Source organism: Puccinia triticina, chromosome 18A, assembly GCF_026914185.1.
Source record: "Puccinia triticina chromosome 18A, complete sequence".
NCBI lineage: Eukaryota > Fungi > Basidiomycota > Pucciniomycetes > Pucciniales > Pucciniaceae > Puccinia > Puccinia triticina.
This window is the reverse complement of record NC_070575.1, coordinates 3957303-3984555: the sequence shown is the minus strand read 5'-3', so window position 1 is coordinate 3984555 and position 27253 is coordinate 3957303. Positions and strand designations below refer to the sequence as shown.

General features: G+C 48.9%; 3 protein-coding genes across 3 annotated transcripts; 2 read left to right on the top strand and 1 right to left on the bottom strand.

Annotated features, from left to right (window-relative positions):
- Positions 1–730: 730 nt before the first annotated feature.
- Positions 731–4395, top strand: PtA15_18A435 (uncharacterized protein; the record flags this gene model as incomplete). Its single annotated transcript, XM_053164973.1, has 14 exons — positions 731–772; positions 867–1030; positions 1119–1164; positions 1240–1461; positions 1546–1717; positions 1793–1920; positions 2027–2115; positions 2208–2676; positions 2751–2891; positions 2965–3189; positions 3274–3654; positions 3734–3881; positions 3961–4269; positions 4361–4395. 14 exons carry the CDS (start codon positions 731–733, stop codon positions 4393–4395), a joined length of 2571 nt encoding a protein of 856 aa, XP_053028930.1.
- A 245-nt stretch (positions 4396–4640) lies between these two features.
- Positions 4641–8186, top strand: PtA15_18A434 (uncharacterized protein; the record flags this gene model as incomplete). Its single annotated transcript, XM_053164972.1, has 4 exons — positions 4641–5120; positions 5209–6288; positions 8050–8061; positions 8163–8186. The coding sequence occupies 4 exons, from the start codon at positions 4641–4643 to the stop codon at positions 8184–8186; spliced, it is 1596 nt and encodes a 531-aa protein (XP_053028929.1).
- A 9126-nt stretch (positions 8187–17312) lies between these two features.
- Positions 17313–26975, bottom strand: PtA15_18A433 (uncharacterized protein; the record flags this gene model as incomplete). The annotated part of the gene is made up of 21 exons (XM_053164971.1): positions 17313–17361; positions 19792–19797; positions 19921–20258; positions 20339–20608; positions 20689–20803; positions 20889–21129; positions 21226–21265; positions 21368–21466; positions 21550–21692; positions 21779–21856; positions 22145–22252; positions 22330–22450; positions 22531–22640; positions 22724–23537; positions 23626–24821; positions 24931–25059; positions 25135–25202; positions 25290–25366; positions 25524–25863; positions 25949–26182; positions 26278–26975. 21 exons carry the CDS (start codon positions 26973–26975, stop codon positions 17313–17315), a joined length of 5274 nt encoding a protein of 1757 aa, XP_053028928.1.
- Positions 26976–27253: the final 278 nt, after the last annotated feature.

Here is a 27253-nt window from a genome sequence, read left to right as displayed (position 1 = left end):
AGCTGAAGAAAGGGCAGGGTCAACCCGTTTGGTCTCAATGCCTGGAGCAATGATTTGTGTCTAGGATCTGCGAAAAGGGCGATGTCTGTGGGGTACAATGGTGGAGGTCAACAAGGCCCAAGGTCATTTATACCCGCTGGACATGTAGTTTTGGACCTGGCTCTTGAAGACACCTAGTGGAATGACACGTTTAAGAAGATGAAACTGAGGCCTAGAGGCTTAAGATTTCTGATAAAGAAATAACACGAATTGAGGTGAAACTCCTGCTACAACTTATGAACAAGGAATCAATCTTAACTAGAGAATTCCTGATGGGACATTGTGTGACTTCCTGTGACTAGGTACCCATTGGAGAGATCTGGGGACCATGTAAATGTCTCCTCCTCGGGGGATGAATGCAGTCTTGATTGCAAATCTGGTTAGATCGTCGAAGTAGCTAGGCCGACTGGATTTCTTCTGCCATTGAAGTCACCAACATTTGCGAAGGTCTCAAATTGTCTGCGTGGCGGGAAATCATCCAGGTGTCGCGGACGGAGCTTGCAGGAATGGAATGAGTTGACAAGATGTTGGATGACACATGCCGCAGTCCTTGGCGTCTTGGCCCGACCCGTCGGATCGCTGCATGTCACCGGATGGCAATCTCCCAGAAATTAAAACACGCGATAGCTCGTTGGCTTTGCCCCCTTGTCTTCTGCTCACCTCACCACAAGGCTCTTCTTGACCCAAACCAATGACCAACCTACTGGACTGCCCAGTCAAGCTCACCTCTTCGGTCAGTATTTTGTTACCTTCTATGGAATTGAATCTAGAAACAACAAACTGACGTTCTTTTTCTCCCTTTGTGGGAGGGCATTGATTGCAAACAGACCGACCTCGCCCAAGGATTATTGAACTACATTCAATCGTATCATGAAGACCACGTTGCTCATCCGGAGGCGCTCAAGCCGGATCTCGAGCTCATCAAGTCCTGCAGGACGCCGATCGAAGACAAACTGAATATCAACCAATCTACCCTGAACTCACTCACTCGGTAACTTGGCTCAATAATTAATTTTCAGATCTATCTGTCCATCCGCCCGGCTGATCCCTACTATATTTTTTTTGTATTCGAAACTTAGATACCATGCCCATCTGGCTTACATCCTTCCCAAGTTTCCTGACGATGTAAGTCTATTGATGCTATGCTTTCTTTGATTTGATTCTGACTGACAAACCACTTAATTTCTTCTGAATATTTAGGTGGGAGTCGAGTTCTCCTATTCTGCCATTTTCGCAACCTCCACCACGGCCGGATCAATCTTACCAGGGGAACTGCCAAGCTGTATACCGATCAAACTTTCAAACTTGAAGTACGAACGCGCCTGCGTCTTGTTCAACATTGCTGCTATGACAATGTCGTTGGGGACGAGTCTACCACGCACAAATACCGACCAACTCAAACGCGCCATCGGTTTTTTTCAGGTGCCTGCGATTCTCTATTTCCCTCCATCGTTTTCTGGACCAGCTCCTGACGCACATACCAAACATTTTCCCTGATAAAATTAGCAAGCTGCTGGCTGCTTTCGTCTATTAAGAGATGAAGTCGTAGCAACTATCGAGCTACCCCCTGGTTCACCCAGTCCACCCTCACCGGATCTCTCAAATTCGTGTCTTTCAGCCCTGGAATATCTTTCTTTATCCCAGGCCCAAGAATCGGTGTGGCAACAGGCAGTCAAAGGTACCTTTGTTCCTCCTCCCTCTTGACTTCAAATCATTCATTGTTTTGACGCGTACTGATTTGAATTCGGTAAAGATCAGAAATCTAATGGGACCATAAGTAGGATTGCTCAAGAAACTTCTCGGCTCTATGATGTCACGCTCAATTTTATGAAAGATGTGCCAAAGCTTGATATTCATTGGATTGGATTTGCTTTTCCAGAAGTAAGTCGTTCTTCGTAAAAATGAGATTGCCAACTCTAACAACGAACTTGACGAAAATTTGTTGGCCGCGCAACTCGCCATGATTAACTATATGAAAATTATCCAGGATTGGATCAGCTTTGTACAATTGAAATCAGCCCATTTTCTAGCAGTTGCCCAATTTCGCAAAGGACTGGATGATTCTGCGGCTAGAGAGTTGAGTTCTCGTTTCAGAAAATTTAAGATGAGCCCATCAAGAACGAAACAATTGACATTCGGCTGTGGCCAACGATGACTTGAACGAATAGATATGGAATCGAAGTAGGAAGATTAGAGTATGCTTGCTCAACTTTAAAAGCGACGATCTCGGGCGCGAAAACCTGTTCGACAGAGACGACGAAGACGGTTCTCCAGGAGGCCAAGAACGTGTTTGTGAAGCTCCAGAAGTCACTCGAGCAGTCCAGACGAGACAACGATTTGATTTATCTGAAGCAAGTTCCATCGGATGCCGAGTTGCCGGTCATCAAGCCCGTTTCGCTCGTCAAACCGACGGTGCCCCAGGCCGTGAGCGAGCCGGCTGAGTTCTTGACCGACGATAAGTTCGGCAGAAAGCTCTTCGAGCAGGTCGTGCCTTATCAAGTTTATCGCATCAAAGGCGTCTATGAGGACAGGAAGAAAGAGCATCTGAAATCTGCCATTCAAGACCTCGCTGATAGCTTGGATTCGGAAATGGTGGATGCACTTCGATCAATGAACTTACCTGGTTCCTTAGAAGCCGTGAGTATTATTTTTTTTTTCCCGAACGTCTGCTCCTCATTAGATGGCTCATCTCATTTTATTTTGATGTGCAGTTGGAAAGGCCGATCAACCTGCCTCCCTCATTGATTCGCAGTTCGGAAGAGCTGCGACAGAAAAACGCTCCCCAAATGTTAGTATCAATGCTGTCCAGTGTAGAACAGGCATCACGTGCGAACTGGGAGGCGTTAAATCAAGTAGGTCGGCCCCGAACTTGAGACGGAGGGATGGAGAATTGACGACGCCCCGTCTGTTATTCTTGCCGTCTAGATCACAAAGAGTTTAGACGATGAGGCAAAAGAAGACCAGCAGTTTCGGACTCGATTCGGGACCCAATCATGGCAGAGACCCTCTTCGGCAATCGCAAACCGTTCCCTCCGCGAACAGGAGGCACAGTTACTCGAAACGTTCGGCGCGGCTGTCCAGAGCGATCGCTCGGTCAAAGAAAGATACGAACACTGGCGGAACGCGATCGAGTTATTGTGTCAAGATGAAGTTGGTTTTTTGTTACGTTTCCGACTGTTGTCCATCCATGGCCCCAGAATGGACATTGACTCCGATCTTGGTCGTTTTTGATAGGATACTATTCGGAAGGCAATCCCACCGGTGAACTTGAGTAACCGAGGGTCGCAAGACCTCAGTCTGCCGCCGACGGGAGAAACCGAGCTGTCGAGTCCACGCCAGCTGCGGAGATTGTTGGATGACCTGGAAGATCTTCGAGGGGCACGAAAACGGATGGTGGGCTCGGCGGTCCACTTCGCCAATCACGACTCGATCGATCGCCCGTTGATCGAGAACTTCAAGCACAGACCGTCGAGCGCGCCTTCGTCGGCTATCGAGATCGCTGACGATGAACAAATCGAACTGTTTATCGAAAAGCAACTCGAGAAATATTCGAAATTCTCGGATCAATTGGAGGCCAATCACCGCTCCCAAAACGACTTGATCCACCAAATCCGGGTCAGTTGTCATCATCCACATCAAGTTCTTTTTTGAATTCTATGTTTTCTAAATCGGCGGCTTTCTTGGGGTGTTTTAGAACGTCAATCGCGAATTTTTGCGTTCTAGAACTGACGATCCAGTGACCAAAGCTAGAGAGAATGTGTTCCAAGAGCTCGATTCGGCGTACCACGAGTTCCATTCGATCATGCACAACCTCCAGGAAGGCCACCAATTCCATTCTCAATGTGCGCTCTTCTTTCCTCTCTTGGTATGTCTCAGACAAGAAGCTAAAGTATGCGTGGGCACCCGGTTGCTTGTGAGCAGTCAACACGTATACGGGCATTCTCGGCAAACAGGTCGACAGTTATCTCAACGATCGCCGCAGACAGGCCCTCGGGCTCGAACACCAACTCAACAATCTCCACCTCAATTCATCTGCCTCGGCCCAACCTAGGCACGACTCTCGAAGTCAGAGAGCGAACGGGAAAAAGAAGCAGGACGAGGAGGATTGCCAACAAGAACCGCAGCAGGCTCGCGTGGTCTCGCCTACTTCTTCTTCCTCCGCTGGTGGGCGCCGTCCTCCTTCCGAAAGCCATCGGAAGAAACAACCCATCCGATCTGGCGCTTATGATCGTGAGTGCTTGACTTCCTTCCTTGCTCAGTCCCCATTGAATCATGATTAACTAACTCAATTTCATTCGCTGTTGTTGTATGTCATGCTCAGCCAAGATTCATGGTCCGCCCGTGTTTTCTGACTGAGCCTGTTCTTCTCTCGTTCAATGTTTTTTGTGAATTTTGTCTATATCCAAGTGATGTGTACTAGTCTCTATGTTACCGTGCTGCTACAATGTATTCATAAATCTGTGGGACATGTAGTTCTTGGGGGTGGAGTTTAAAGTCAGAATATTGAATATTCAACTGGGTGCATTTCTCTCGTGTAAGCTGGCTCAGCTGCCTATTTTTGTAGTCCAAGACCAGCCCAAGCAACATCATCCATCATCACCATGCCTGCCACACCCGGCTCAGCATCCAAGACACGACCGGCAAGAGGCGGACTGGACTCATTCGCAAGGGAGGAACTCATGGCCAGCCTATCCTCACCCGCCATCCCCAGCGCCCAAGCAGGCGGGCCAACACCACCCTCACCCTCGCCAAAAACAATCAGACCATCCCTCAGCCAGCTCCCATTCGAAATCAAGCAGCGGATCGTCTACTGGCTCAACCGCTTCGAAGAAATCGAGCAGCCATTCGACTCGGACGATAGCGATATCGAGGAAGTAGACGACGACGAATTCACCGACAAGCCCCCCAGGAAATCCCCCCAGAAAATTATCACCCGCTCCCAGGCAGGAAAAACCTCCCCCAAACACCCCTCTCCTCCCGAACCGTCCCCCAAACCTCCAAGCACCGAGCAGAATTCTATCCACGCACTCTCGCTCGTTGATCGCTCGTTTTATGAGATCTGCAGGCCGTTTATTTGGCAGGTACAGTACTCCCTACTTTTCCCTACCTAGACAACAACAACGAAAAAGGAGAACCATCTTGACTGATCGAACCACGTGATGACAACAGACCCTAGACCTGGAAAACTTTGCCCTCAGCAAGCTACGAGACCTAAGGACGGAAGTACTGCCACGACATGCGGAATGCGTGCGACGGATATGGTGGCGGGTGGATATCGCGGAGCTAGAGACGTACGAGCCGGAGAGCTGGATGAGCGGGACGGAGGAGGAGAGGGTGGCGCAGCGGCCGACAGAGTGGGGCGAGGAGGGCCGGTCGGTGGAGCTCCTGGAGATCCTCAAGATGTGCACAAAGGCGACGAGTCTGGATGTCGATCTGAAGCCGGCTCGGCAGAGCTTAGACGAGCACCAAGAGTTCATCATCGAGCCCGGACATCCGACGGCCAAGTTCCTCCAGCCGATCTCCCAAATGACCCTGCTGACCACCATCGCACTCACCGCGCCCTCCGATGGCTTCCCGTTTACCGAGCCCTTCCTCGTCCGTCTGATCAGAGACATGGCAGGGCTCCAGAGCTTCACCTGCTGCTCGATCGAGGCCCACGCGCCGGACATCGAACACTCCAGCTCGATCACCGTCTGCGAATCCCCCCTGGCTCTCCATCTCTCCAAGCTGGATTCGCTCAAGGAGCTCGACCTGGACCAGGCGGACTGCTTCGACTTGAGCTGGAGCACGATTGACTGGGCCGGCGCACTCGAGAACCTGGCCCTGGATGACTGCTGTCGCGTCTCGCTCACTGCGCTCCATTCGTTCTGCATGAAGTTCTCCAAGTCACTCGCCAGCATCGAGCTGAGCGATGTACCATATGACCCGGAGGTCTTCGATGGGGGGCTGCCCACACGGACGATCTCGGAACTGGAGACGGGCCGGTTCAGATTCAAGCTCCCAGAACTCACCACACTCTCGATCTCCAGCGATCTCCCGATCATCTTCCTGGAGGCCTTCGAGGACTGCAAGAAGATCAAGCTGCTCGAGCTGGCCCTCAACCCGTCGATCACGGCCACGGAGGTCGAACGACTGATCAACCCGGACTCGTGGCCCCTCCTCGAGAAAGTGATCATCGCACCCGCCGACTCCGACCTCTCCGCCGGCCAGATCGAGGCCCTCGAGCTCTTCTACTTGAGCAAGGGCGTCGTCCTCGAAATAGACTCCGATGACGATGAGGATGACTCCGATGAGGACGACGATGAACAGGTTGGTTTTGCATTCGATGACGAGATCGAGGACTTGCAAAATGAATGGATGGATGAGGACGACGATGACGACGATGACGATATTTAAATTATCATATTTCCTTTTTACCCAAACATCCTTGGATATTCATCATCGGAAGCCTCATCTTTGTTTTCTTGGTCCTTCACACATCCTTCTTCACACACTATCTCTAGTTCTCTCTTCAAAAACAAACACATCTTTACACATGCACTTCGGCAGATTCAGAAGAAGACAAAGAGGTTTATCCAGTCTCTAATGAGGCACTGTCATTTGGGGAAGATCAGTCAATTAAAAGAGAAATCAAGCCAGATTTTCTGAATCCAGGTCGAGAGTTGGAAAGTGAGAGAGGTATTCGTATACTCAGGACATCCAAAGTAGGCCAGGCGCAAGTTGGTGCTCAAGGCGGTTCTTGAACACCAAGTTGCAAAAGAACATTCATGCAGGCTTGGGGGGTCTCTAGTAAAATGGGGCTGGCATGCACTTTTGTAACTTGGTGTTCAAGAATAAACTTGAACACCAACTTGCAAAAGTGGCCGATTGTTTGATCGCTTGTCCGACCGTACCGGTCCAATGAGTGTTTGGGAATAATCAGCCCGGCCGAACAAAACTTATGGGATCGGTCGGGTCATGTCAGACTAACCGGTCGGGACAGCTTAAGTCCACTGGATATGTTTTTTAGCGGTGCAGGTATACACTGCATCAAGCAATGCACCTCAACTTGGTGTTGTGCCAAACTTAACGTCCCTCCTAGGCGCGAAGCGCCCGCCTCCGATTCGGTGTTATGCAAGGCCAGGAAGGTTCCTGTGGAAAATCCTTGGCCGCCTCGTGCTTCCAATCATTCCAGACCTTGCAAACATGACCGGCGTTTTGACATGTCATCCGATGTTGCTCAACTTGCATGCCAGTTTTAACTTTTCCGCATCAGTGAAACTTGGAAAATCCCTCATTTGGGCTGAAGGGGCTGAAACTCCTGGCATTGCTGTTTTGGAAATCGGCAGGATACCTGGGCTTCCGTATTGTGCACTCGTTCCAGCTTCCCGTGGATTTCAAGTATGGCCAATCGAACTACCGGAGCTGACACAAGGACGCTCAAGAGGAAGCAGCCCGAAGAGCAAGCAGAAACAAAGCATACATAGCCTTGGACTCCGGAGATGAGCTTAAAGGCGCCTCCTCCCCATCTGTCCAAACACCAACAAGTTACAACCATCCGACCGCTTCTTAATTCTTTGGCATCACAAGATGCAATTCATCGCATTAAGCACCATATACCTCTCACTTTTCATCTGCCAACTGGCGGATAGCACACTAGCAATGATGTATACCACCAATCTTTTCGAAGAGGGCCGCGCTTCCGAGGCAGCTCCCAGTTTACCGGGGGCGTCAGCATGGGCTTCCTCCACGGCCGCTCGAGCGGAACAAGACGCATACCGGCTGCCACCTGCACAGGTTCCGTACTGGATTTCACCCACAGAATTTAGCCTAGCCGCTGTTGCTATCAAAATGTACCGGCATGGGATCTTTCCAAAATTTCATAGCAGTGGGTAAAATAAACCTACTCCCATACATTGTCTCCTCTCAACTCTTACAGTTCTTCTGATTGCAAAAACTCCATCCCGAGTTCATCATTCTCCTTCGAAACAAAAACTGACAAAAACTTGTTCTTTTTTTACAATACTCCAGGCGACTTTCCACGTAGGCCTTGAGATTATTCAATATTTTGTTCCGATCCAGACATCATGCATTGCCAAGGACCCTACTGATCCTCATGCGTTCGGATACGTTCATCTTTCTAGGATTACCAACCCCAGAGGGTGTAAATCCATACCTATGTCGGTATTGATACATCTCTTCTAATTTTCACATTCAAGTAATTGAGAGGAGAGAAACCATTACTGAGAATTTTTCTGTTGCCCTCTTTCCGCCACCATTTTCTACTCAATTTTCTCTGCTCAAATTTATGCTTGTTGGCCCGATTGGCTTCTGTTCCCCTACAGCTCATCAGTATGCCCAGGGTAAGTGAATTCCTTCCGGTATACATATCAGAGCTGCCCTCCTTAAATACAAAATAGTGCTGATTATGCTTGAAACCAATATGATTTACAATTGTTCCAGTCGACATTGGCTGGAGATCCTTAGGCAAAGCCGACCCACGCAGGAGGTTCATCGAGCAGATGCAGCGGTCTGACCTTTCAGTTGAATATCCAGCTTGCTTAATACAACTTGGGTTCAAGGAAATTCTGGATGGGCAGGATACACCAGTTGTGCAAGTCAAAGAATGGCTCACAGTTCTCATTTGTGCTCTGCGGGAAGCTGTAACTCAAAACCAACTTGTGGTACCACACATGGTCCCATCAGCTTTGTATGGCCTCTACAGCCTTATGTTAAGGTGTAAAGACAAAAACGAAGAGCTTTATCGTCATGCCTATGCAGTGATTTCAAATGTCAAAGACATAGGCGAGTGCAACAAAATCATTCCAGAACATAGATTGAGATGGGAAACTGGTCTGTTTTACTATTAGATATATCTTTGCGGTTATTATCACACTCAATATATTTTTTCTCTTTCACTGGTGCCTCTTCCGCAAATTAGAAATCCTTTATCCCCATGATGGATTTTCACCAGAGATACGTTCGTAGCAATCTCTTCAACACTAACCCGCACATAAACCAATTGACATTGACTTTTTTTCCCTTGATCTTTGAATTCAATTCTCATTGTCCAGGCAATTGGAACCTGTTTTGTTTGATCTACGCAAATGACCCCCTGATTTCCGATGCGATGTCCACAAGCAAGTCCAGGACTGACAGCCTCCTGGCCCTCTGCAAAAATTTCAAATACTCATCAGCTCAAAGGAGGGTGGCAACCCTGGCTGTCCTGTATCATCTTCTCCAAGCATCTGAACCGGAATTCCACCTTGCAATCTCCTTTGAATACATTCGTAGGCGCCCTGATCTTTTGAATCATGAGTCAACTCTTGTTATATACATCTATAAATCATTTTCCAAAAAAATGGCAGCTTTTGAACAAACCTTAGTGTCAGAATATCCTTCAATATTTAAATACCTAGAAGCATAACTGTTGAGATTCCTGATTCTTCTCTTACTTTAAAACCAATCAAACTGTTTAGAATCATTCTCTAGCATGACCAGTAAATATTTTAGTACAAGTTAATTACACCCTAGTCATTGAACCTTGAGTATTAGACTTAATCCTTTTATTCAAATTATCCATTATGCATTTTCTTGTCAACCACTTGTGGATTGCATGTAGTTAGTCTATTATAAGATAGCCTTCTGAGTACAGCACAAGATGGTTCCTTCCCAGCCATCAAGAGTGTGCAGTCTTGATGGCCGGGGTGTCTTGAGTGTCAAGTTGGCCGCACAGGAACCATCTTGGCCAACAAGAATGTACTCTTGATGTCCTAGATGATTCCTCTGCAGCTATCTTAACCTAAATTGACTAAGTCCCTCTCTATGTGGAGGGGAGACGCCATCCCGCAGGGACCCTCCAAAGGAGGGACTTACTCAAGACATCCCAGTCATTGAGATGGGTGGGAAGGACTTGGCTTGGCAATCAAGACTGTACAGTCTAAATGGTCAAGATGTTCAGGCCATCAAGACTGTGATGGCCGGAAGACGTGCATGTTGATGCACTTCTTGGCAAGTTTGGGTAGCCCAGGAACCCCCGGTGGTACCCGCCTTAAGTAAGTGCCGGTGCTGGGTGCGGTACTAGGTACCCACTTTGGCTGAAAAACAGGGAGGTACCTGGGTCTACTTTGACATTCTCTAATCAAAACATTATGTATCAGGTGATAAGGAGAAAATGATCTAGAAATTACCATCTTTAGTATTCTTCTTGGTACAATATTTGTGTTTCTTTGTCTCAATCAGAAAAATCCTACTCATTGATCATGCATAGTATGCTATAACCATCTTCTCACAAGCCAATTCAAAATCAACATTTGGTTTCCACAAAAAGCCAATCTATTTTACCCAGAAATTGCTACCTACTTTAAAATGACATAATAGTGCTGCTTTTCAGAATGCAACCAGAACTGAAAAATCATTAGTTTTTGATGAGGGGAAGTTCTATGCAAGCTTACAATCAAAACCTGCCATCAAAGCTGGTTGGGTTGTCATAGTATCAACACCACTTGTGTTTTAAATTACCCCCAAGCATGCAGCTGGTAGTGAAACAAGAAACATTGTTTATTATTTGGGTGTAATTTGCTGAATGATAAGAGCTCAGGAGAATGTAAATATGGCACCATTAGCTCTGAAATTTAAAAGATAGGGAAGTTTACTGAGATGATGTATCTTGATATTTTGCTTTTGAATTCCAAAAACCAACATTTTGTTTTCTACATGTAACACTGCCAGAAAAACTCTAGAAACTGCTTGCAGTTGAGATGCAAGAGCTCCAACCAAACCCCTGCTCAAGCTCAACCCAAGCACTGGTTTTTGTGCTCAGGGGTTTCAAGTGGTGGCACATCCTGATTGAGAACTAAGGCAACTCAACGCCTGTGCGGCCCTGTGCACCATGACTCAGAATGCTCATCCCTCTGCTAAGGATAAGCCAGCCTCCCTCGCAAAACCTTGATGACAGGCATTCTTCCTGGCCAACAAAGGCTACACAATCTGGATGTCCATGAGGCACTCCAGGGCACTCCTCCTGGCCACAAGAGTTGGCACACAATGGCCAGCAGCACATAACGGCTGTCAAACAACGTAGGCTGGTGACGCGATGGCCAATACATATTGGCCATCAAATCAAGCCAGCTCCACCTGATGGCGTTTGTACAGACCAGCCTCACGCGATGGGCGGCACATACAGCGAGGCCAGGAAAGCTTGCGGGTCCGGCAGCCTGAAAATCGACCAAACAACTTTGTTGATTTCAGCCACCGGACCTGTATGCCCTTCCAAACATTCCAACTCTTCCACCTTCTTCCACCTCCGTCCCCCCCAATCGCCCCCCCCCCCCTCCAACAAACATGCCCCCCGACCCATTTCCCCCTCCCCGCCCGTCCGGACCCACTCACCATCCACCCACCCACAATCCTGCCAGCCAGCCAGCCACCCGCCAAACCAAAAAAAAAAAACCGCTACCGGTGAGCAGGCCATTCCACTCCGCCGCCCCCATTCTCACCCATCCACAGCTGACCCCTCCTTCCCCCTGCACCCATCCTTTGCCCGGCATCCAGACCCGCACAAGGCCTTCCAGCTGAGCAACTTTTCCGCCGGTGAGCAGCCCCAACCATCCATGCCAGCCTTCCCCCCCCCCATTCATCCAGCTGACCTTGTTCCCCCTGTGTCCTTTTCCCGGATTCCAGATCCGCACAAGCCCTTATACTGCTCCGCCGACAAGTCCAAGGACACCGCAGCCACTCAATCCCATCCCGCTAACGGTGAGCCCTGTTTTTTTTTGGGCCCTTGCTTCATGCTCCCCCCACTCACCAATTTTTTCCCTTGGGTAGGCCCGATGGTCTTTGTGAAGTACTCACGCGACGTCAAGGTAATTGTCGTCAAAATGGCCGTGCGAGGACAGACCCTCGCCGAGATCAATCGGACCCTTGACCACAAGGTGTCCAAAGACTCCCTCCTCCGGTGGAAAAATCTGTACCGACACACCCGCGATGTTGTCCGAGACCCGGCACTGTACGCCAAGCGGGGTCGCCCTTTGGCCTTCAGCCGCGAGGAGGCCGAGTTTGTGCTCGCTGCGCTGGAGGCAGAGCCAACCCTGTACCTGGATGAGATCCAGAATCACATCCAGGCAATGACCGGCACCCAACATCCCCTCAGCACGATCCAAGCCAAGTTGAAGTTCCGCCTCCTCATGACAAAGAAAACTGCCCGCACGGTCAACCCAAACCAATGCCCAGATGCTCGGGCAAACTACATTGCCCGCGTCGGTAATTACCCGGTGGAATTCCTGGTATTTGTCGGTAAGCAAGACTTGCGGGAACTTTCTGTCTGCATTTGCGCTGTTACTAACCCATTGATTGGCCCCCAGACAAAGCTGGAGTATCGCTAGGAACTCACTCACGGGACAAGGCTTGGGCCCTCCGCAGATGCCGCACTCAACGCATCCCTAAGCCCCTGGGGGCCCCTCGCGTCTCGGTTCTCCCGGCCGTGTCGTTGGACGGGTGTCTTGAGTGCATTGCTCAGGTAGGAACAATGCGCCGCATTGACATGGAGTATTTTCTCGAGGATGTTTTGGTAAGATCTCCGGTCTGGTCCCATTGGTGCGAGTAAGATGCAATTGATTTGGTCTGCGTTATATCGTTTCCTAGATTCCAGTGATGAATCCTTTCCCCGGCCGAAACAGTGTCCTCATCATGGACAACGCCCCCATCCACCATGGGGGTCAAATTGCGGAAATATGTGCGGACGCTGGTGTCCTTCTGCTGTATTTGCCGACATATTCACCCGACTTCAACCCTATTGAAAAGGTTTTCGCGACCCTCAAAACCTACCTGAAGCGCCTCGAAATACTCACTGGGACCCGACAGGATGCTCGGATCATCAAGGAGGTGCTCCCCAATGTAGCAAATCCTCGGATGATGAGGAACCTATTCCTCGGGAGTGGCTACTCGGCAGGAATGATGTTCTGATCCCCGTGGCGGTTCCATTCCGTTTCCTGATGATTTTCTTGTTTTATTCTTTCTTGTTTTATATTGTGCTTGCTTGTTGGTTGGCCTTTGAGGCTGACGCAACAGACCTTGCAATGCACAATCTACACTACCAAAAAAACCCTTCGGAGGATCGCTTGCCAAGCAACCCGCGGCGCGGTGCCTTCGTTCACCAACCATTGCGCGTTGGGTCCATTTCTACTGGGGCAAGCGCCCCCTGGGGGGCATTTTGTAACGCGCATTCCCCCGGCCTAAGTCCTCACTCGCCCCCTCACTCGCCCCTGGCGACTGCTTCTGCACAGCTAAGTCCTCACTCGCCCCAATGTTGCAGCTGGCGCAATTGCATCATGTCTGCGATGTTCTTGCGATGATGATGGGTGCTGGGTCTGCACAGGCAAGTCCTCACTAGCCCCTGGGGGCTGCTGCTGCACAGCCAAGTCGTCACTCGCCCCTGGGAGCTGGTGAACCACGGCCCCTACCGATGCTCCCGCTGGATGACGCGCAGGCAAGTCCTACAGTCGCTGTGTTTGTTGCGACAAGGGCAGATCCAGGGTCTTCTTTCACATGGGCGGGCGGGATGACGACTGAGTCGGCTCGGGCGGCCGCCGTGGGAAGGCCTTTTGCGTTTGGGACGATGACGTGGGTTGGGATCAGCCATGTGGCCCCCTTGACCAATTGGCAAGCGATTGGGTACGGGAATCCAAGTTTCTCCTCCAATACCTTGGGCGAAGTCTGTAGGGAGAAATCCCACCGGCGGATATGGGACATCGCCAGTAAACCGCGCGTGATCACATCACCCTTATCAAAGCACAATAAGTCAAGGAAACCCTCAATTGTGAGGGCCTTCCCCGCCTTGTTGAGCGGATAGTCGGCCGTGGGGACGGACTCGGTCATCCAGGACGCCATGGAATCTGAGCGGGAACGAGATGCCGGAGTCTTACGAGTGGGCGACACCGGCCGGCCCCTGGTCGGCGATCGGGGCCTGCCAAAGTTTAGGCGGCTGATTGTGTGGGCAATGCCATCCCCGTGCGGGCTGCGGGCGAGCTTGCGTGCAGGGGATCGATGGACATTGCCCTTGGAATCCATGTATGACTTTGGAGGCGGGAGGATCTCAATATCCGTGCTCGCCAGGCTGTTATGACGGGTCGAACACATGCGCACAGATCCTACCGGGCTGAACGGCGCATCCTCTGTGTCTGAGACATCGAGCTCGTCTCCCACCCCCTCAGCCCCCATGAGCTGAGGGATCAACGGTTCGCGAGCGGCCTTGGTGGGAGACGCCAAGGCGGTGCCGTCTGGGGCCGGAGGGCTGGGTTGCGCACCTGGGGCGGATGATACCAGTCGGGGTGGTATAAATCGGCTGGACGCGGTTCTTCGGGCCGGGGTAAACACAGGGGTGGCCGGCGTTGAGTCCCCGCCCGCGGGAGGCAACGTGGCCCGGGTCAGGTGGGCAGGCGAGCGCGGGTGGGTGGACGCCGCCCCAGACAAGCTCGGTTTTCGGGCCACCGAAGCAAACACGGGTGGGCGAGGCGGCGCCTTTGCCACAGCAGGGGTGGAGGTCACGTGCGTCGGCGGTCCGGATGGCAAAATCTCTTGGGCCGCGGCGGCGGACTTGTGCTTGGAGAGCCAATTGGTTGCCTGAGCCGCCAACTCGGCCAAGGTGTACACGGCCTCCTTCTCGGAGACAAACTGGTCGGTTTTTGGTGGGGTATCCTGATCGACCCCGTGCGCGCCGTGCAAGATCGCCATGCTCCACGTCTTATACCCATCGGCTGTCACACGGAACGATCTCGCGGGGTCTGCGGGGTCCTTGACGCGCATCGACTCGCGATTGCCCCCGTAGAGCTGACGGTGATATTCGTACAGCTCTTGGGTGATCCTCATCCGTTCCTGGGCATCAACATCTGCATGGGGCTGACAAACCAAACAAATCAGCCCCCTCCCAGGTATGAAGGTAACACAACAAAACAAAAGACTTGCGTTGCGGGCCACTCGGGCACTGGTCCTTTCGAGGGCCAACCGGTCGTCGTTGGACCCATAGGCTATCGCCAGGGCATCGGACTGAGCGCGCTCCTGCCCAGCAAGTAGCACGCATGTCAGTCCGAGCGGGAGAGTGCGGAATAGAAAGATTGCGCAAGAGAACTCACACTTTCACGCTCCTTGGCAGTCCGGCGGGGGTCAGCCATGATCACCCAGATGATGACCTCGGAGTTTGGGTTAGCTAGGATGGCGTCCACGTAAGAATCAAAATCCGCGTCGGACGCAATCACTGTGTTCCGTCCAACGCCAAATACGGCGTGCTTCTTGACGGCCCCCTGCCACTTGATGAGACCACACGCATCCATGAGGTCGATGTGGGTCCCGAGGTGCTGTTTTGTCTTGCCCAGAGCCTCCAATTGGAACTGAGCCCACGTGACCTGCTGCACAACCGTTGACAAGACTGCGGTTCCGTTTGGGTTGACCTTTTCCCAGTGCTTTTGCATCTCCGCAAGACCTTGCTTTGTGTGGATCACGGTGTTTGGATTCGCCATGGCCAGCTGGCCTGCAACAGTTCGCTGAAATAAGCAGTGCTTGATATGGATGTTTTGTGGCTGCTGGGGCGGCTCGGTAGCAGTAGCGGTTCCAGTTGCATCAATCGGATTTTTGGGTTCGGTGGGCGATCCCTTGTAAAACAGCTTTCAGGCTGCAGCCTGCGAGTCTGGTGGCTGGGAGGGACCAAGGTAGGACTCCTGAGGCTCGCCCGGCACGTTTCGGAACGGGAGCGGCTCCAAAGTCCCGCGGGTGAGGGTGAATCGAGGGTTACTGGGGTTTGAATTTGGCATTGTCTGATTGCACCTCAATGGTCAGCCGGGGACGCACTGAGCAGGGGGGGGGCAGGACTGACCAAGTATTCCAAAGTTGTTTGCAGCAATCGAACGTCGGCGGTGCAGTTGAAGCTCTCGGGTGCGTCTGGATGCCGGGCAAAGTCGACGGCGGGCAGAGGAAGCAGATGGGAGGTCAGCTAGCTGTGGATGGGTGAGAATGGGGGCGGCGGAGTGGAATGGCCTGCTCACCGGTAGCGGTTTTTTTTTTTTGGTTCGGCGGGTGGCTGGCTGGCTGGCTGGCGGGATTGTGGGTGGGTGGATGGTGGGTGGGTCCGGTCGGGCAGGGAGGGGGAAATGGGTCGGGGGGCATGTTTGTTGGAGGGGGGGGGGCGATTGGGGGGGACGGAGGTGGAAGAAGGTGGAAGAGTTGGAATGTTTGGAAGGGCATACAGGTCCGGTGGCTGAAATCAACAAAGTTGTTTGGTCGATTTTCAGGCTGCCGGACCCGCAAGCTTTCCTGGCCTTGCTGTATGTGCCGCCCATCGCGTGAGGCCGGTCTGTACAAACACCATCAGGTGGAGCTGGCTTGATTTGATGGCCAATATGTATTGGCCATCGCGCCACCAGCCTACGTTGTTTGACAGCCGTTATGTGCTGCTGGCCATTGTGTGCCAACTCTTGTGGCCAGGAGGAGTGCCCTGGAGTGCCTCATGGACATCCAGATTGTGTAGCCTTTGTTGGCCAGGAAGAATGCCTGTCATCGAGGTTTTGCGAGGGAGGCTGGCTTATCCTTAGCAGAGGGATGAGCATTCTGATTCATGGTGCACAGGGCTGCACAGGCATTGAGTTGCCTTAGTTCTCAATCAGGATGTGCCACCACTTGAAACCCCTGAGCACAAAACCCAGTGCTTGGGTTGAGCTTGAGCGGGGGTTTGATTTGAGCTTGCTGCATCTCAACTGCAAGCAGTTTCTAGAGTTTTTCTGGCAGTGTAATTTTCTTGAAACCAGGTTTTTATAAACTCCTTTTGTTGTGGTTTGAACTGTTGAGGAAAATCCTTGAATAATAAATCCCAATCTGAAAAATATTTTTTATTGTATTGCCTGGTCATCTTTATGGTCTGCATTAATTTGATATCAAGGCCTTGGTCATACATCTTCACCTTATCATAATCCTGAAGCTTGAAGATTTCTTTCTCCGATGCATCATGTTTCTGGTAGTTCCCCTTGCTGTCACTATGGCGTATTTTCTTAAGACAATCACAGAGATGGTTAAGATGCTGATTGTATTTTTCCTCTGTGAACATTTGGATCACACAGGCTCGATCAGGTGATTCGTTCCAAGGAATTATCTTGTAGGTGGTTAATTTGACTAATCTTAGAATAATCTTGCCTGAACTACTGATATCAAGGCCATTCAAATTTTCCAAGTTTTCCACTTGCCCCAAAGCAAGACAGTTGATCCAATGATACACATTCCAGGAATCGGCTCCATTCACTCTTTCTGCCTCCTCAAGAATTGCCAAACGTTCCGGTGACAGTTTGATGATTGGTCTTGGTCCTATGTCCATTGGATCCCGGAATCTCCTTTCTGCTTCAAGATGACTCATCCACGCTTTGAAAAGAGGGCCCATTGAGACAAGTTCCGGAGCATCCAATATTTCAGGGAACTCTTGATCAAGGTGAAACTTTTCTTGCAATGTATTCATTATGGCTGGGTTCAGCTTCCTGTCTTGCTGGATAAATGACTTCAAAATTAACTGCCAATTCTCAACAAGAGTCTTTTGTGCTATCTGGTTTGTGAATGTTATAATTCTTCTTTGTAATTCATACAGGCTCATATTCATGCTCCCTAACTTAGAGAACAGTAATTTGTGGATTTGAAAAAATGGCTTTGCATGGCAATTCCAAAACACTTGCAACAATATGTACGTGTCATTGTCCATGGGTGCAATAGACAGGTGATCTTGGTGATTTGCAAGCTTTAACTGGGTTTCCAAGATCTCCAATAACTTATTCAAAATCAAACGCTCCACCTGAGCAGTCTTCTTACCTTTCTTGCCTGCCATTTCCAAAGTTTGGATGGCTTCCCGAACGAAAACACTGGTATCTTGCGCAGTATCATGGACGATATGGCGCCAGTGTGGCTTGATTACTCGTTCATATATTTCACCCTCCTTGTTAACCTCTCTAGGCTCGAAAGCGGCTTTGATTCTGCCAGAGTAATCCTCTTTCATAGCCAATTCGCGTGCTCTTTTACTTCTTATGACAGATTCAAAGAGCTTTTGAGTGACTCTAACATCATTTTCAGCCCGAGTTTGTGACCCTTCTCGGTCTGACTCAGAATTAATGTTGTTCTGGGAGGACTGGCTAGTGTAATGTTCAGAATTTTGCCCAGCCGGAAGGGCATTGCTGAATCAAGAGGTTTGGATTTTAAGGAAAACAAACACAGTCGTGTCATCCTGGCACTGCAAGTTTCAGAAACATTAATACATAAAATTCAATGACAGCATACGACTGGCGCCTATTGGCATGTTTATTCTTTTTATTCTTTTTCTTTTGATCACTTATTTTGCCGCTACTGGAAGTCCTTTCAAGGCTACTGATTATGCTATGTTGTATTAGCCTCGAATCCAGAAGACCAATTCAAGATAGTATTAGTAAGATAAATATGTCTCTACTCACCATTCACTCATGTCGATACCTTTGTTATCTTTCCCAGTCCAGGTGGATACTTTGCCTCCCGCTTGATTATATGCTTGCCGTATTGTGCTGGGATACAAACTGGTATTCTTGTCCTTGACAGACGTAACCCCTTCAATCTGCCCGGGCTTTCTGACTTCCCCAAGTTTCGCAAAACTTGGGGAACTCAGGCCATTGAACGCGATTGTGCAGGGAGTATTATCAAGAAGGGCGAAGCAAGATAATTGGAAAAACGTTACTAGAAGATTGGCTAACATTTTGGTCCTAATTAGCTAAAATGGATTTTGATGGTCGAGGGTGTTGATGGATAGTAGTAGTGCTAATGTCTAGTGGCAATCCTCCAGCCCTTCAATTGCTTATCGTTCATGCAAAACCTCGGCGAAATTTTGGAGTACATGTCTCATGGATTGGTTTGTCATACTTAACCTGATCGAGGAGCTTTCAGAACATGGAGAGCCGTCTGAGCAAGGCAAAGAGGGATCACATGCGTCCTGCGTCGCACCTTAAAAGCTAACTCACTAACTGTATTGCGATTCGGAAAGTGCGGTGCGTTATGTAGCTGCGTCTGGTTGGAGAGAAGCTTCGAAAATACCAAGGCCGAGCGAGCGTAGAAGGATTGGGCGCAGCGATTTGATTGTCTACAAAGCACCTGATGAGCTTTTTTGAAGTCTCAATCCGCACGTTCTAGATCATATCACGTTTCTGCAGGACAAAAAACCACGTCTTTCAGATTGATTGATTGATACACACAGGCCCATTTAGGGGATGTATACAAATTACAAAAGGGATATTATGATCTAGACCTAAAATAAACAAACACTTGAAACTACACAAAAACTAAGTATCATGGATTGAATAAAGATGGAAGGAAGTATAATAGAGTAAGACTGAATAACACTCTTGATGCATTTGCAGTATGCAATCGTATTTACTAAGTAGGACAGGGTGTGTTATGTATAGTTGTTATTCACCATTTAATGTTTAGGAATACAAACAAGCGAAAAAATGGATCCGTGTAAAGTTGATGGTATGTGTATACAGTTGATCGTACTGATGTAGATAAAAAGATCTATTGAGAGAAGACTACTTCTTTCTTTCTGGCCTACTTGTATGATAGAGACTTGACGATTCTTTTTGTGTGTGATTGATGTTAATTATTCAGAAAGAAATGAAGAAATATTGCCGGGTTATTCCATCCATCAAACGTAAAATCTACAAAAAAGATTAAATGAAAAGGATGAACAAACGGTAAGAATGTGAGAACTTTAAGCAAGAACACAAGACTTACTTTCGACTGAACAACCCAAAGAATAAAGAAATGAATAGAGGAAAGGTCAGCTTCTGTTCGGCGCGAAGCAGAACGCCTCAGAGGAAGAGAGTGAACGAGCACGGCTGAAGAAAAGGGGAAGGACGAAACTTGATCAAATGGAGCAAGAGGTTCAAATTGAGTTTGACAATCTCGAGGTTGAGGGACTGTTTTCCAGAGAACTGGTCTTCGAGCAAGTCCTCCATCCGCAGCTCGTCGATCCCATCCTTATGGTTGCCAGCATGACTGCTAGTACTAGCCAACTGATTATTATTATTACTCGAACCATTACCATTGCTAGTACCTTTCACCAACTTATCCATAAACCGGACCTCGACCTTGAAGATTCCGACCTCATCACAGCTGATGATTACGAACAACTTGTCAAATTGTTTCGGGGAAAAATCTTTGGCCGCTAATAAGATTCCCTTCTCATACAGCCTTTGAGCCTGTTCAACGAAATTCTCAGAAAACGTTAGTCGGGCCCATCACTGGACGATCTGAAGGTGGTACGATGCACGGGACTAACCGAATACTTGTATGAGCCAAACTTAGGTTTCCGGCCTTGCTTTTCAAGTGTCCTGACATGATGCCATTGCGGCGTGAAAGGCATAATGAACCGCTTCTTATTCCCGCCCTTTTTCTGCATAGCAGCCATCGAATCGGAGATGTAGCTGTGATATTGTGCCTCTTGATCTTCCAAATACTTTTGTTTGTCTTTAAGATTCATGAGCGTGTTCACAAGGACTGAGCTATCGATCCTTCGTTGAATCCTTTTTCGATTTCGTTGCAGAATGTCCTTGTTTGATCAAAATCCATTCAATCTTTTCAGCGTTTCTTTCCTTTCTTGGAAGAGTCTAAATGGTGATTGGTACTCACATTGGCCAAAGAATCTAAGATACCCTGATAATTATCATTTCGATCTAATTTTCCTCTCTTCTCGAGTGCCAGAACGTTTTCTAAAGTCCTGGCCTTCAATTCCTGGAAAGAAAGGCTTATTTGATTGCGAAGAGGATAGGTTGAACAAAGTTATTTGCTATTGATCGACTACGCGTGGAAAATCAAAAGAAGAGACATACGAATGCACATCTTCCAAGGTATGGGCAGAATGATTTTGGTCAGAGGAAGAGATGGTAGGAGAGTCTCGTTTGCGATTGCGTTCGCACTCGATTTCATCAGAGACGATTCGGGCCCATTCGAGCTCGTGTTCCTCGGTAACCGGGGCTAAAAAGGCATCCAAGAGCGTCACCCCTGGTTGTACTTTCAGCATAGCCAAAACGTATCGCTTTGTTCTTAACCATAAGGATTTCACATCCGCCTCTGGATCTAATCAATCAACCAATCAAAAAAACGATCATTCAGTCAGAGTTCATTTTTCTCTCTGTTCGGCAAGCTTTCCGATGTAAGAAGCCTGACCTAATTTGACAGTCAATTTGTTCTGCAGCGGCAATGCGATCTGATACGGTGGAAAGAACCCAGACAAGTCATAACAATTAATGAAAAAAATGCTATGCGGTTGGTTTTTAAAGCAGAAGTTTTAAAATGGCAGATGGCTTACCTCACCAGCACGAGCATGATCCAGCTCAGCCGAGGCAGCACTGGGAGCGGCGCCCAACTCCAAGAGCAAAGCTTTGAGAGGATCATCACGCGACGGAGCCTGACAGAAAAAAGAACGAAGTGTTCAATCTCTCTCGGGAGCTTTCAAGGGAGATCCCAGGGAAAAAAAGGAAAATAACTTACAATGAGGTCCAAGTCTTGCATAACCAATGAATGCGTCAAATAGATTTCATTAGGAGAGATGTAAATGACCGGCTTGGTTGACACGGTATGGTCCAGATATTCATCGACGGCGAAATGGATCTCCGCGTCCTCGACATCAACCACTGCACAATAATCACGCAACGAAACAACCTCAACGATCAGAGCCGAACAGACAACTTTTATGAATGATGACAACAGGACGACTGACGAGCGTAGAACCAATTGATAAATGTCTCCGTTGCTTGGCACACATATTCATTCAACGGGACCAGGTACGGGTTGTCGTCTGAAAACAACCTCCCGACAGTGATCTGGTTCAACATTTTCGAGACCTCCGAGAGGTTTTTTCTCGCGAACGGGCCAATCACCGAATCTACAACATCATACGTCTCTGGCGCCCTATAACCAGACAAATAATTTCCAGGTCTCAAGTCAGCGTTTTCTCATGACTGTAAGCAAAGAAGATATCGGAAGACTCACACAACAGCCGGTTGTAAGTACCGATAATAAATCATGTGCAAGACGACCTTGGCTAAGGAATCTTCACTTTCTCCAGGGAATTTCACCTGCAAACCTCGGAACATTTCGCGCGCTGTGTAGCGAATACCGAATGGCATCTTCTGTGGTGCACTGGTGATTGCATACAAGAATCGATCGGTCAAAGTTCGCAAAGATTGAAGATCTGGATATTTTGCACAAACCGTCAATCATTTATTCATCTCATTAACAAATGTAGATTTTATCTCCAAGAATACCCACGTTTGATGAATAGCGCTAAAGTTTCTTGATCAGCCAGAGCTTCATTAAAAGTGACGTCGAGAGGCCTGGTACTCTGGATGCCTGTCCGGGTTTCCTCTTCATTGATAACCGACCGGTAAATCTAGAAAACCGACACGTTCCAAATCCTTTACATTTTTACCTCCTCCGTTTGACTTAGGAGAGCAGAAGAAAGAAACGGACCTTGATAGGATCTGTTTCGATATTCATCATTCCACGGTCGTTGTCATCATTCACAGTTTCATTGATCACAGGGCCCAATAAGTCTTTCAAATATCTCCGCTCTTTGGCCCCTGCAACCGAGAGAAAGTAGAAAAGGATACACAAAAAAGTTAACAAATCGCATGCGAGGAAGAGAAAGGAAGTGAGAACTGACCCCGACCGTATTGCATCAATAGATTTATAAAGGTAAATTTGCCCATGATGAACTCAGACAAAGAGACGACGCCAGCGAGTTCCTCGTGAATAGATCTCTGGAAGAGCTTTAAGAGGAGGAATTCCTCACGGCGCATTTGAGCGTAGCCGAACAACGTCAAGACGACTCCCTCGACGACTTTCTTGACTTTCTCCGTCACCATGACTGGTCTTTTCGGGGGAGGTGGATCCTGAAATGGGGCGTCCGGATTGGGAGGGAGGGAGGGCAAGTTCTTGATGATAAAGAAGACACGAGAGAGATACTCCGGTTTCGTTTGGAGGAGGTAAAAGAATTCTTGGTAGATTTCTAGCTTCCGTTTAGTTGTTTTATCAAATAATAAAGAGGATCCATTTAGGTTCCCACCGCCGAGTGATGAGACAATCGCAAACGGGTCGTTTGCGGCCGCCAAGACCGAATTGCGATAGGTTAGATCTTTTCTCCGGCGGGTTCCCCCACTACCACCCCCACTGGTCCGTTGAACTTCATCCAAGGTGATCTTGTTCTTCACCAGTAGAGCGATCTTCGTATCCAGCTCATTCACATGTCCATCTAACTGTTGGTTGTCTCGGATCAGTCTAACCACCTCCGTCCTGAGCCTCGAGAGCTCGATCTCATCTTGAAAGTCGGAATCGGAATCATTGAGCAGGTGAAGGAAAGCTTTGATCGCAGAAATCGGCACATTTATTCGTCGGGTTAAAGCTCTGTATTGAGATGCTTGTTGACGTGATCGATAGACAGATTGTACTTTGATGACCTTGTCTATTTGATTATGGTACTACACACATAACACGATATTGACATCAGCATGGAGCAAGAGAGATGACTAACATCCCTATGCGACGAGTAAGGAAGAGATGACTAACATGCATCAATGTCTCAAAAAACTGACGTCGGACCAAGAACCCGCGGGTTAGGCTTTGGAGGAAGATGGCGGTGGGTACGGAAGAATGTACGTGCGCAAACCAAGCCTGCCATTCGAGTCGTGCCAGCACGCCGCGGCATTGGGCTTGGATACCGACGACGTCGGGCTGAATGAAATCGAGCTCCTTTTTCTGGTTAACGATTTTCTTCCGAATCAAGCCGGCCCTGACAAAGGCTTGTAGACCACCGACTGATCGAGTAACTTCGACGCGATTGAGCGCTTTTGCCTTTTGGGTATAAGCTCTGCGGACGAGCATCTTGCGACAACAGGCTTGGAAGGCGGTGATCGAGCCATCGCATTCCTGTAAGGATTGGATGAAGTTAAGGAGGGCCCTACGACTGAGGGCGCCTCGGCAGACCGATTGGAACGGGATCGCATCTTGTTCGCTGGCCATCAATTCAGAAACCATCTTGCCAAGCTTTGCCTGAACGAGCCGGGTTCGAATTAGGCTTTGGAACTCAACCATCGCCGACTCGTGCCGATCGAGCTGATGGATCGGCTCGAAAAACCTTCGTCGCTCGAGGAGGCCCCTGATTTGGGACTGCACTTTGACGACTGAATTAGCCACCTCGACCGTCTCCAGTCGTTTCTTGCGCTCCCGGACAGCCTGAGTCATTAGACGAGCCCGAACAAGCGCCTGCACGCCGGTAAAAGCCCGCTCACATTCGATCGCAGAGCTCATTACCTTCGTCCGACGAGCCCGCACCAGACTTCCTCGGGCATGAGCCTGGAGAGCAGTCCACAGAAAATCTAGTTTTCCCAGAGTACCACACGTCTTCGAATAGTTGCGCTGAGCTAGGCGGGCACGGCCGGCGGCTTGTAGAGCGATGGCCCAAATATCTAGTTCTTTGCGAAGCTTAAGTGCTGCTCGACATTTCCGACGGCACCGTGCGCCGCGAACAACAGCCTGGAAGCCAACGATCCGCGGAAGGTTGATGGAAAGGTCGGCCGACAACTGCGCACCCGAGGAACGTTGTAGGTGCCCACGCAGGGTTGCTTGCAACGCGATTGTGGCGGGTAGATGATCATCAAGTTTTGCAAGCAGTTCGTCATGTTGAACACGCGCCAGGTAGCCGCGAAGTTGACTTTGTAGGCCGATCACTTCGGGAAGCAGATCGGACAATTCGCGGTCAATCCCTACGAAGTAGAATTGTGTATCAATTTTGATCAATAACTGCCTTGAAGGAAGTGGGACAGGGTTGATGAATAAAGGAAGAGGGAACTGTCCAGATAACTGATTACGTACGATCGGATTCTGACTCTACTTCAACCTCGAATTCTTCTTTGCATTCTTTGGCAAGCTCTTTGTTGATGTCTCCAAAGTTTGGCATCGATTTCCCAACTAGTCCGGCATTTGTTTGTTCCAATTGATCATCTGCCATACATGTGTCGACGGAAGTTAGTACAACGATTTGATCACGAGGAACACTAATCACGAAGAATAAGTTACTTGAAAATTGTAATTTTCCGACCAAATTGCCAATTCGCTCGGCCATTCCTCGTTTAGCTAACAAATGACTAAAAAAGAGAAAAAGCCATACCACCCACGAGTGGGTGCGTTAAACTGGGGGAGCTATCCTCAAGAGAACTTTGCTTGTCACTCACGATAAAACGTGGATACAGTAAATCACTTTAGGTAAGTTCTTGGCATTGTATAAATCTACTAGTTCAAAAATAAACAACTTGATGGTCACATTCACAGGGAAAATGTTTTTTAATCAAATTGGAGTCAGCTGACGCGTTTTATGAAATTAATTAACAGTATTGATGCAGGAGGCAAATGATAAATTGATCATGTGTCGGTCTAATTGAGAGAATGGAAAATAAAATCTTGCTTACTTCAGGTAATCTTACAAACCTTACAAACTGAAAGAAATAGTTGATGTTATCGCTATGCCGGTATTGGAGCTTGGGGTGGATGAAGATCCTGGGTACATGCTCGCGACCACGGAAGCGTCGAGCCAGGCGAGCAAGGATTACGCCATCACGCAAGGTCTGTTCGAATTCGGTGACTGAAAGATTGTGCAGTTGATGTGTTGCTTGATCGCCGGAAGGATTGGCCGTTCCGGTCAACGACGGTATAGGCGACCCTGGCGGGTGTGGTAAGGCCGGACTGGCTGCTGGTATTGGGCCGTCGGCGACATTCATCTCTAAGACCAGCTCCAGCCAATCCTTGGCCCTACGTGAAATAATAACAGAAGGGTAATTAGACCTAGGTTAACAATCAAGATGAGTCTTGATATAAAGTCAAGTTTAAGACTGACTCTCCAACGTGACAAAGATACTCATAGGCCTGTAATAAATGACGCTGAGACTCGAGTAGCTTCAAACCACCTGAATAGCGATTATTGTAGGTTGAGACCGGCGACTGAGGTAAATCTTTAGTAAGTCTCAATCGACCATGTAATCCAACAACATCTTCAACTTGTCCGACAGGTATCAGTTGATCCGCTTCAGAATGAGATTGATTGGAGCTGTGAGCACGTCGGAGATGATAACTAATGGTTGGGAAAAATGCAGGGAATCGGCACTTAATCTGTTTTCCAATCTTTTCTTGGCACAAAATATAATCTCAGATTGAATCTTCGCTCACCTGCTAGGGTCTTGTCCTCCATATTCATTAACAGGTTCCAGTTGAGATCGGTCAAGATAATGGGTATCGGGTGAAGAGTGGTGGGGATCGACGTTAAGTTTAGATGGAGGATCGATGACGGAGAGTGGACGACGGCGATTTGCGGAAGAGCTGCGTTGGAGGGCCGAGGAGTGGCTGCCAGACATTAGACTTGAAGCACTGACGGCCGGTCGGTTGTTGGATTCGTAGGTCGAGCTGTCAAGCGTGCTAGTACTGAAACGTTTCTGATGATGAGCGGTGGTAAGAGTGGGGTTGTTGGTGGTCTGAGTGCCCAAGCCGGCCGCACCATTACTACTGCCGCGCCTGTGGATACCCAATGATGAGATGTTGGCGGATGGAGTATAGTTGGATTGATAATTGGTGGTGGTGGTGGTTTGATTGAGACCAAAGCGACCCCTGATGGCATCGAAGTTAGATTTGGGTGGATAAATGATCGGCCCGGCACTGTAGGACTTCTTCTGCATCGGCTGGGAGGAGTGCAGACTAACTGGGACGGGCAGATTGTTAGGTCCGGCGAGGACCGAACTAGGCTGCGTCGGTTGGGGTTGTCGAGTTGAAAGACGTGATGCCAGTGAATTTGATCTATTGTGCTGCTGTGGTGTTGGTCGGCCCGAGGAGCTGTTCTCGGGCTCATGATGGGCTGAGAATCGGTTGTCCATGATGACAGCTGAAGGAGTGAATGGACCTTGTGTGAACGGGAGAGTGAGATTCGATAATGCGTCGATGATGTTTTTCTAGTTCATAGCGAGCGTTGGAGATAGATATGCTTGATATGCTGCGTCGCTTCGTTCGAATATCGATCGATTGCTGGAAGGAGGAAGAGGACGAGCGCGGTGGGCGAGGGAAGGAAGGCGAAGACCACCACCCAGTGAAAATCTACCCCAACCCACCGTGTGGAACACCGACGATCCCGGGGGAGCATATGTATGCACTAGCG